The sequence below is a fragment of the Neofelis nebulosa genome, chromosome 18 (genome assembly GCF_028018385.1).
Source record: "Neofelis nebulosa isolate mNeoNeb1 chromosome 18, mNeoNeb1.pri, whole genome shotgun sequence".
Taxonomy (NCBI): Eukaryota; Metazoa; Chordata; class Mammalia; order Carnivora; family Felidae; genus Neofelis; species Neofelis nebulosa.
This window is the reverse complement of record NC_080799.1, coordinates 43424014-43434624: the sequence shown is the minus strand read 5'-3', so window position 1 is coordinate 43434624 and position 10611 is coordinate 43424014. Positions and strand designations below refer to the sequence as shown.

General features: G+C 54.9%; 1 protein-coding gene and 1 long non-coding RNA gene across 6 annotated transcripts; one reads left to right on the top strand and one right to left on the bottom strand.

The window, feature by feature from the left end:
• The first annotated feature begins 1 nt into the window (after position 1).
• On the top strand, positions 2-1277 carry LOC131500662 (uncharacterized). The gene is made up of 2 exons (XR_009256411.1): positions 2-254; positions 939-1277. It is a non-coding gene; the product is annotated as an uncharacterized LOC131500662 (long non-coding RNA).
• Positions 1129-10608, bottom strand: RNPS1 (RNA binding protein with serine rich domain 1). 5 transcript variants are annotated; one of them, XM_058709943.1, is made up of 8 exons: positions 10477-10608; positions 7199-7386; positions 6806-6961; positions 5975-6166; positions 5539-5641; positions 5114-5267; positions 2531-2672; positions 1129-2035 (listed from the first exon to the last, which is right to left on the bottom strand). In XM_058709943.1, the coding sequence occupies exons 2-8, from the start codon at positions 7267-7269 to the stop codon at positions 1936-1938; spliced, it is 918 nt and encodes a 305-aa protein (XP_058565926.1). In that variant the 5' UTR covers positions 7270-7386; positions 10477-10608; the 3' UTR covers positions 1129-1935. The 5 variants fall into 5 exon arrangements, with proteins under 5 accessions (XP_058565926.1, XP_058565929.1, XP_058565930.1 ...); XM_058709946.1 differs by having other exon boundaries at positions 10381-10513; XM_058709947.1 differs by lacking the exon at positions 10477-10608 and adding an exon at positions 10085-10217.
• Between the last annotated feature and the right edge of the window lie 3 nt (positions 10609-10611).

Genomic DNA, 10611 nt, shown 5'->3' with positions numbered 1-10611 from the left:
CCCCCGCCCCCGCAGCCCCGCCCCACTTGGCGTGTCGGGTGTCGAGGGCGGGGCACTGCCGAGACTGTGGTTAGCAGGAGAGTTGGGGGAGGGCCGCAGTGACGCTAGGTGGCGGCAGCGGGAGGGCTGGCGTGGGCCCCTGTCTGGGACGAACTCTCCTCACAAACCCGGAGCCCACCGCGCTCGCCTCCACCCACGTCTGAACCCCTGGGAGGCTGGCACGCTTCCCACGCTGCCCACCAACCAAAGCTAAGGTCAAGGCAGCGACAGCTGCGGATGGGGGGTGGGGTGACTGCACGACTCAGGGAGCGTGTGAGTCCCGGAGTCGGTCGTGAGCTTGAGGCCATAAGGGCCTTTGCGGGTAGCAGCCCCGGGCATCCCAGCAGGCGGATTACAGCAGGGTCATTTCTCAAATCAAAACCGCCCCCCTGCAGAGCCCGAGGACTAAAAAGGGTGCCACGAGGGGGGGGGGAGGAAGGGGGGGGGTGAGGTGGAGGCGGTGCTGGTGGGCAGAAACAGGTGCCCTCACACTGTTGACAGGACCGCGGTGCCACTGCCTCCTTGACAGCAAAGGGAGCACCTGATTTTATTTGCTCTATCCTGCATTCGGAAACACCGAAAGGGTCCCCGCTCAACACTGGTGTCCCCTGCCGTGTAGGAAGCCACTGTGCTGCCTGGCAGGACGTGGTCTCGCTGACATCCCATTTGAATACGGATACAGGAAGGGCCAAGTTCAGGGCTGGGTGACTGAAACCTCAATTTTTTACAGTTTCTAAGTCTTCGTTGTAACACAACCGCCTTTTGAGGTGGAAAACCGTTTTTTCATTATTTCGTGGCTGACTAACATAGCAGCAGCCAAGGAGATCGGTTTCTGGACAGGCGAAATGCCAAGCTCCTGGGAATATAAAGGTGATAAGAGCATCTCTTTCTCCGTGGAGGTCAACCCGCAGGATCTGCCCAACTCCCTGGCGTGCTGACCGGCTGTTCTGCTCAGACTCTGCAAGTGTGCCTGCGGAAATGAACCAAGATGCGGTCGTGTGTTTTTAGTGCCTGAAGTTTTTAGCTTCAGAAGTGAAGCTGTTTCTGGGGTCACAGACAGGAAGGGGGCAGCGAAGCCAGTACTCAGTCTGCAGTGTAATCCCGTTTATTCAACACAATCCCTTCACTCTACACAACAAAGTACAGACACAACAGCGCCTAAAATGCTACAAGTTACAAAACTTAAAACAACAAATTTATAGTACTGACTGTACAATAAAAGCCAAAAAAGCAATGTACACGTTGCCACGGTAACCTGCGAGACCACAGTGAATGACAGGTACAAGGGGGGGGGGGGGGGTCCTTGATGGCCCTGTGGAGCTGGCTCTCAACTTGTTCACCAAGTGCAGAGAGAAAGGGGGCCGCGGGATGCGGTGTGTGTGCATGAGTACATGTAAAAACAACCATTTCCGGTGATGAACACAGGGTGTCTGACTGTAGATATCGGAGGAGGACCGGAGCAGGGGGAGCAGGGCCAGGCCAGCAGGATCAGCAGCCGCACGGAAAGCAGGCCCCTTCCTGAGGGACCCCGCAGACCGGCAAGCTCGGGCACGACCAGGCCACTGGCCCGGCCCCCACCCCCGGGGCTGGGGCCGCACTGCCACCCGGAGCCCTGCGTTGTCCCTGCTGGCTTTGCCACTGAATGGACTCTGAGGAACTGCGAACGTGGGAGCTTTCTAGCCAGAGACCTGGCGGGCGTCTTTACAGGCACAACCCCAAGCCACTAACGCTCCTGCAGCTGGAACTCTGCCTTCAGAGGAAACGCCTCAATCGCTGCCTTCGAAGCCTGCCCTGAGTGAGGAATTTCTCTCCTACCAATCCTCCTGCCGCTACACAAGTGACCGAACTGAAGTGGACGGGACAGAAGTTCCAGGGTGCAGAGCCCCGGTGGCCTGCTTATCGGGAGGAGTTGGAGCTGGAGCGGCTCCTGTGGCGGCGGCGGCCGGGCGAGCGGGACCGCCGGCGCACCGGGGACCTGCGTCTCGGGGAGCGCGACCTGCGGGGAGAGGAAAGACCAAGTCAGACGCCGAGGCTGGCACCACAGACACAGCTCCGCTCCGCGTCTCCGGCCGCAGGGCGAAGCTGGCTTCTGGAAGGAACGTTCTGTGGAGTTGCACACGTCAACGCTCTAAGCCAGGATGGCTCCCTGACGGCACCGCCTGGGAGCCCTTCCTTCCTGAGGGCCGTGCACGGGGCGGCTCGACACCACCAGCACAGGAGGGCCGGGCTCTGGCCTCTGCCCAGGGACAGCCCCTCCCTCACCTGACTCAAACTCCTCTCCTGAGCCTTCCTGTCCTGTTAGCTAGGAAGGGGACAGGACCCAGACTCCAGAACAGTGGTGCCACCCGCAGCGGTGCCCCCACAGGGCCGTCCCATCCCAGCCCACAGGCTGAGCAGGGTTCCAAGGTCAGCACCATCATGCTGTGTGTGTCAATGAAATAAACCCACACAGGCCTCAAGCAGTCCTCTGGGAGACTCCAAACAGACCTACCTTCTTCTCATCCGTGGGGGCGACCGACGCCACATGGGAGGTGGAGGCAGCATTCTCCTGGGAGGGCTGAATCTCCTGGGCGGTGGCCTCGGCCATGGGGCCAGCACAGCGGTGGCGGTGATCTCCTGGCCATCGATTTGTCCTGTTGAAAAAAAGATCAAGTCACAAAATATCACACCCAGTCACTACTGTGGGTGGTCTGGCCAGGAAACGTGCATACGGCGTGGAAGCGACGAGGGAACTCAGTCTCGAGGCACCAAGACCCCTCATGCACAGCAGCCACCAAGGGAAGTGCATCCAAGTGGACACCTGAGCCCGTTCACTGATGGGGAAGGGCTGTGCCCTGACCTGAGCCAGAAGGTGGGCCTAGCACTAAGCTGCCTCCTCTAGAAGGCTGGGAGGGACAGGCAAGAGGAGGGGCAGCACTGTGGGGGCTCTGAGGGAAGCAGATGGGGTGAAATGTGAGAGATCCAGAAGGACCGCCCTCGAAGACGTGTGGCCTCTTAGCCAGGGGGCCTGATACCCGCCGTGGAGATACTTTCCTCAGAGGGCTCCTCCCAGGGGACCAGAAGGTGGCCTCTGGGTGCTGGGTCCCGACGAGGGCAGTGTCCACCGTAGATGGGCCACCAGGTCGCTACAATGTGGCGGTGGATGGGGTGGGAGAGATGATCGGCACCCGTGTTTCTAGATGAGCTATGACTGCATCGTGGCTCGGGAAGAAGAAAAGTACTACGGGGGCAGGGGAGCTAAACCAAACCAAGGTTCAGCTGTCAAGTCAGTCTTCAGAGTGTGGACAAAGTGCCTTGGGGAGGGGACTCTGAGTGCAGCCACGTATGTGAATGTAGCCAATGAAAACAGTGAAGGGAGGCGGCTCAGGATGGAGGCCAAGGAGCCTTCGGGGCCTCAGAAAAAGCAAGCAAAGGAGACCAAGGCGCAGACCCAGGAACCTCAGGGGAGCACGCACCCTGGCCCACCAGTGGTCCAGGCACCACTCAGGGGACCGAGCACAGCCCTCGTGTGCCCTCTCTCCTCTTCTCAGCTCCTACCCTCAAGGCGACAGCAGAGATGGCAAGGAGGTGGCTCAGGCATGTAGACCTGTGTTCAGAATGCACTCACGAGACTTAAGTAAACACAGCCTAAGGCACCCCCTGCCTCCACATGGCCCATTGCTAAGGCCAGCCCCAATCAGGATCGGGCAAGGACACCGATCATACAGCAATGAAGACAACTCTCTCTTCTGGGCAGCTGCCAGGAAAGGCCAAACTCTTCCACATTCCTCCTGGAGCCAGCACGGAGTTGCTCCACTCGATGGGGTGCAGTACAGTATGTGGACACACACACAGATCCTACCAGAATCTTAAAAAACGTGGGCTACGACCATGCACACCCTAGACGTGGCCGAGTGTCCTGAATTCTTAGCAAGTGCTCCAGCTCTCAAAGATGCATGTTTGACAGTCTCTAAAATGAAGGTGTGGTTAAGATCAAGAGGTGGTGGGCACAGTTCATGACGAACTCCTAAAAAACTTCAAAGGGAACGACTGGTTATGTTTTAGGATTTATTTTGAGAGACAGAGGGGGCAGAGCGAGCAAGAGAGAGCGAGAGCGAGCGAGAGAGAGAGAGAGAAACCCAAGCAGGCTCCTCACTGTTAGCACAGAGCCCGACACAGGGCTCTGTCCCACGAACTGTGAGGTCACGACCTGAGCCAAAACGAAGAACTGGACGCTCAACCGAATGAGTCACTCGCGCACCCCTCAAAGGGATTCAGTAGACTGAAGAGAGCTAGCTTAGCATTAAGGGAAAGTTCCTAGTGTCCAAGCTCCATCAGGGCTCCAGGGAAACTAGCCATCACACCATTACACTATTTTTCCAGTGGGTAACAGGCTTCCGAGGACTCCAAGGTTCTGGGGTGTTCAGACTCTTCCCTGCGTGGCCAGATACCCCATGCACAGTGCTGTGGATGGAGCCGGCTCTCCGCCCCAGCTGCGTGGATTACAAGAGCAGCGAGCTGGGGCGGAGACCGATTCCACGCTCCTCAAAGACACAGACGTGAAGACAAGATGGAAACCGGCCATCCAAAACTATTCACAAGTGCTCAGCCACCGTCAAAACCATTCTGCTCAATACAAAACAGCTATAAATGTCACAAATAGTTAAGATACAAGCTTGAGAGAGATGGGTAAAATGTATGAGTTCAGCAAAGTAAACCTAAAAATGCTGAAATGTCAGCATAACAGAAGAGGACTCTCAGAGAGGACTAGAGAAAACACTGCCATACAAAAGCCAAATGCTGGATTATTCACATTCATAATATTGTATAAAATAAACCCCTTCGTTCCTTAAGTTCTCACAGATTGGAAAACTCTAAAGATGTTAATGTATTCATTTTTGCTGAAATTTTCCCAAGAATGATATCTCATAAACTTGTATTTGGTGAACACACCCCCACTGGTCAAGGATGGAGTCGGGCAAGAGCTGCAGGGAGCTGGTGGAAACCGGTTTGAGAGGTCCCTCCGCCGGGCCGAGGCTAGCCTCGCGCAGGGAGCAGAGAGGGGGCCCAGAGGGGCGCAGGCAGGGTCACCCACCTCCATCCATGTGCTTCAGAGCCTTCTCAGCCTCGTCCGGATTCTCAAACTCCACGTACGCGTAGCCTTTAGACAGGTGGGGGTGCATCCTTTCCACAGGCATGTCGATCATTTTAATTTTCCCGTAGGTGGAGAATATCTCCATGATGTGGTCCTAGAGGAAAGAAGGGTCACTCTGATGTGCACCCACCAATTACCCGTGTGGGAGCTGAGAAGTCACCCCATGACGATGACAGGCTAGGCACGTGGGGCGTCTCTCTCACACGGAACAACTCGGATAAAGGACTCAGTGCTCCCGCCAGTGTCCTCACAGCCTACGTTCTCGGTTACCTCCAGCAAAGGCCAGCTTCTCTGGTTTTCCATTTAAAACATTTGCAGAAGAGACGTGCCCCCTCTGCCCACTGGACGGAGGTGAGATCCCTCACCTTGGTCACATTCCTAGTGAGCCTCCCGATGTGCACTTTGGTGGGTTTAGGGGAAGGACTCCGCCTTTTCCTTTCCTTTTCATCTCTTTTGGGTGGTTTGGATCTGATTGAAAAAACACAACAACAGAAACAATTTCTGTCAAGTCAAAAAATTTTTTTAAGTGGGGCTGCTAACTGCTACTGTTGAGTTTTTTTTATAAGGCAGCTTTCCCTACCAGTTCGAGTATATTCCTGTTATCTCTGCCTCAGAAATCCGAGTAAGTAAGACACAGACTCCTCTACAGGCTGCTTTTATAACAGCTACCGTCACTTTATAGCCCCCAGTTTGCAAACTAAGTTCCCAGATGACTGACAAGTTTTGGGGCAACCCCCCCCCAACCAAGACCCCCCCCCCCCAACCCCCCGCCGTGGGAAGCGGTGCCGGAAGGGAGCTTACTTGGAGCGGGAGCGCCTCCTGTTGTCGTGCCTGCGTCGAGAAGGACTCGGCGAGCCAGACGAGCTGCTGGAGCTGGAGCTGCGGGAGGTGCTGGAGCTTCCCGAGCGGCTGGATGCGGAAGAAGAGCTCGAGCCGCTGCTCGAGCCAGTGCTGGTGCTGGAGCCCGAGCTGGAGGTAGAGCTGGACCGGGACCTGACCAGGGAGACACAAGTGTCACAAGCAGCAGCGGAGGGGAGCCCTTCTTCCCAGCAGACACGGACGAGCCTGTACGTGCTCATGCTCCCAAGAGGCCACCGCTGTCCTCATTATTTTCCAACCTCCGTGTCGTCCCCCCCACCCCGGGGGGTGGGGTGGGTGGGGACGATATCTACCCCAGCCTTCTCCAGCCAAAGCCCCTGGCAGGGACAGAAAACAGCATTCAAACTGCGCAGGGGCAGGAAAGGAAGGAGCCGCTTCCTAGCCACACAGAAGCCTTGACTGCTGGGAGGTACAGAAAGAGCCTGCGGGTCAGAACACCGATCCATCCTGGAAGGTGGCTACCGAGGGGCTCGGGCTGGCGCTCAAGAGAAGAAATGCAAGCTTTAGGCTCGGGCAATCCAATCACAACTAAAGAAAAAAGCACTTGAGAGAAAAATCTACCCCCAGATGTCTCATTCTTTAACACCATCCTCCATAGGGAACCGGAGCAAACCCCAAAGCACTGTGCTACAGTTAAGGCCTTCATTGACAATCTCACAATCTTCTGTGTGAATAATTCGGACTACAGAGCAGTGGGCAGGCTCCGCGGACAGAAAGGGGCGTGGCTCTCAGGGCCCCGCCCCGCGGCCCCACCTGGTGCTGCTGCTGCCGCTGGAAGCGCTGCGCCTCTTCCGCGTTTTCTCCCTGCCCCGGTCCTTCTCACTAGACTCCTTGGTGGCCCCTTTATCTTTAGAACGATCCTTGGACTTCTCATCAGAGCGGTCTTTGCGTTTGGTAGGAGAGGGAGCCCTGGATGGTGAGGAAGAGTGTGAGATCACGAGCCCCTCTGACCAAACCCTGAAACAACACTACCCAGGAGGGGATCCAAAGGGCTACAGAGACCCCAGGTGATCACAGAACAAAACGATCTGTGGCTTAGGACACTTCACTGTAGAATGTGAGACATTTCCAATCTTCCCCTTTCTGAGGGTCCCTAGTAACGAGCACCCCCAAAGTAGCACTAGAAAAATCTGACAGAAGGATTACCTAGTGCTGGACTTTTTATTATTTTCTTTGACTCCTAGCAAGCTCTTCTTTTTCACTCCTGATAAATCCATTCTCCCCTTCTGAGGTGTTCAAAGCAGCAATGGCGGCCTCACTTATCTGAACTCTCACTTCTAACTCGAGTCTGAGAAACGATCCCTAATCGATTGCAATTTACGCCAAAGTGCAGCCTAATAACAAGATAAAAGGATTTACAGAGTGAACGTATTGGCAAGGCAACAAATTCGCTTTGCAGTCAAAAGGCGAGCACACGAGAAGATGGCAAGGAACACAGTGAGCAGCGAGCGTCCACAAAGCCAGGAACACACAGGGACCTCTTCCATTTCCTTGGGGAGGGTCCCACCCCCACAGGTAGACCCTCACCTCAGTTTGTGGTCTTTTCCTTAAGGAAAGGGTGGTGACGCCCGTCACTGTTATTTTACAGAAGGTACAATACCCATTTTGCACTCATAGGTTTGATGAGCCCTCTACCGCCCCCCCCCCCCCCCAATACCACAGCACCACATTTGCATGCAGAACAGAAAAAAACCCCAAGAGTGGCTCTCCTGAAAGGGTTACTGGTGTGGTCAGATCTCTTGTTTAACTGCTGTAATTTCCTCGTAGGATACTTTGGATCTAGGCTACGACTGGAAGCAAAAACCATTTCAAAAGCGACAGGTAGCATCAAAACATTTAATACCCAAATGCAAACAAATAAAATGTTCCCCTATGAACATTTAAAAAGCAGTCATTGCATGGTGCGCCTGGGGGCGGAGGGTTCAGTCAGTTAAGCCTCCAACTCTTGATTTCGGCTCAGGTCATGATCTCAGTTTGTGAGATTGAGCCTGCATCAGACTCCTCACTGACAGCGGAGGGCCTGCTCGGGATTCTCTTTCTCTCTCTACCCCTCCCCTGCTCTCTCTCAAAATAAATAAACTTAAGAAAAAAACCCAAAAAACAGTCATTGCAAATGCAACTTTAGTTAATGATAGGCAGATAGAAGTGTTACACCAGAGGCTACAATGTACTTCAAAATATAATAAAAATATTGACGCATAAAAAGCAAACGTGGCAGAAATGGGACTTGTACGATCTAGGTGGTGGTTATGAGGGTAGTCACTGCGATTCTTTTAACTTTATGCTTACATTTTTTCCCCAAAATCACATGCGTGGGGGGGGGGGCACTAGAACTGGATGGCACTGCTCATAAAGGTTCAACAAAGTGTCTGGACTGCAGCACGTGCTCAAAAAATGGTCATTAGTACCATTAGTGAGTATTACTTGGAACAAACTTCAATATTTGCAGTGAGGTTTTCTACAATTTGCTTGAGTTGCAAGCAAAGGTCTCAGGTACTGGTCTCCACTACTCCCAGTTCCTCTTCCTCAAGTAACCTGGACACAGCAGCCAACTGGGATGCTGTTTCACGTTGTGTAGGGGTGCCCAAGATCCTGAATAAAGTCTGTGACTCCAGAGTGAAGGCCAGCTTCGGACGATCAGATTAGAGCAGAAGCAAGCAGAACGCCACCTTTGCCGCTCTTTCCCAAGCTGATAACGTCGTTTAAGATGTTCTGCCTTAAAACAGTAAGGTGCTATGGGCACTGAGCAAGCAACCCTGGAGAAGCTCAGGGGCCTCGACAAGCGGAAAGTGTAATTCACTGGTTAAGTGTCCAGAGTCAGTGTATCTGTTTAATTCAGAGCTTTGCTGTGTGACCTTGGGTAAGTCACTTAACCGTTCTGAGCCTCAATTTCTCAAAAGCATTATAGTGATAATTACAGTTCCTACACCTCCACAGTCACCAAGATCATTAACCAAATTTATTACTCATGAAAGAAACTTGGCACCTAGTTAAGGCTCAATCAATGTTAGCTTTCCTTAGAAGAAAGGGACGTTTTTCCATGTTTGGAGGCTTTTTCCCCACGTGAACTCTGGTCTCCCAAAGTCACACATAATCTCTTGAATGCTCACCAGGGGTCCCTGAACCACCCGGTCAGGATCACCAAGTGCAGTACTGTCCAATAGAAACAGAGTGTGAGCTAAAATCCTAAATCTTCTAGCAGCCACATTAGGTAAGTTAACAGATGAAATTGACTTTCAGTAATACAGTGGACACGCTATACCCCAAATGTTATCTTTTCAACATACAATCAGTATAAAAACTCATTAGTGAAATATCTGCACCCCCACCCCCCACTAAGCCTTTAAACCCTTCAATTTGGCCTAGGTGTATTTCAAGTGCTCCGCAGGCACACGTGACCGCAGACTCCCGGCCCCCCCCCCCCCCCCCCCGCCGTGTGCTCGGTGACAACAAGCACCACCGGAATTCTTAAACTCTATACGAATTAAGAACCACAGGGTGAGCGAACACTTTGCTGGGCGTGGCCGAGTGCTAGAAAGCAAAGATTGAGGCTCTCTGTTCACACAAGTTCAGGTAACAGCACAGGACCTTGGTTACCTCCCCCATCCTCCGGAAAGGTGCGCGTCCAACAGCCAGAGAGAGAGAGAACAATTAGTTAAACCTCGAGCAGATGGCGTTTCGGCTCAACTCTTCAGAGCACCTTCCCCGTTTAAAAGCACATTTTAGGCACAATTCATGCGAATTAAAAGAAAAAGCCACGACTTCCCTTCGTGGACTTGAACCTTCCCCGTAACCTCCCTTGTGGGGGGTAACCCGTCCAACGGAGCTGCATGACATCAGGGGCCGTATCTCCAAGGACTCGCGCGGAAAACGGCACCCGGGAGCCTGGTAAACGGCCGTGGAGTCATGTCTGAATTAATGGCCTCGAAGGGAGGCTCAGCCGGTCTCCCAGGGCACCCCACCAAAGCCACTCCGCACCCACTGACACGGGCCCCACGCGCGACCTCGCCGCCCCCGTCCGCGTTCACTCACAACTCCCCAGTCCAGGCGCCGGGCCAAGAGCGCTTCCAGGGCAGGGCCTGGCGTCGCGGGCCTGGGTCTCCAACCCGGCGAGAGAGCCCCGAAGGCGGAAGCCGCGCTCCCGGCTGCTCCGAGTCCCGCGGGCCTAGCAGGGCCCGCCGCAGAGGGGGACGATCTGAGGCGCCCTTCCGCCCGCCGCGGCCCCGACCACTTCCGGGCCGCGGCCTCGGCGCCTCCCACTCCACCCGCCCCGGGCCACACTCTTTCTTCTTAGACCCGGTGCCGCGCCGCCAGGCTGCCGTCCCTACCGAGAGGCCGAGGAGCGGGCCGGCTCCACCACGCGCCCCGCCGAGCTTTGCGGGCGGTCCCCGGAGCTCGGATGGGGTCGGATTCCCCCAACTTACATCTTCCCGCCGCCGCAACCTCCTCCCGCTCTCCTCAGCCGCTAAGGCCGGCGCCGCTCTGGCGTCAGGGTTAGGGAGCGGGAAGGCGCCGCTGTCGGGCGCGCAGCGATGACGTAGAGGGCCCTAGCCAATGGG

Excerpts from the sequence above, each read along its gene's own strand:
- RNPS1 (XM_058709943.1), bottom strand. The coding sequence starts at position 7,269 with ATGGATTTATCAGGAGTGAAAAAGAAGAGCTTGCTAGGAGTCAAAGAA. Across the intron at positions 6,167-6,805 it reads AGCGGCAGCAGCAGCACCAG|GTCCCGGTCCAGCTCTACCT; the intron begins GTGGGGCCGCGG and ends CTCCCTGGTCAG. Across the intron at positions 5,268-5,538 it reads TCACTAGGAATGTGACCAAG|GACCACATCATGGAGATATT; the intron begins GTGAGGGATCTC and ends TCTTTCCTCTAG.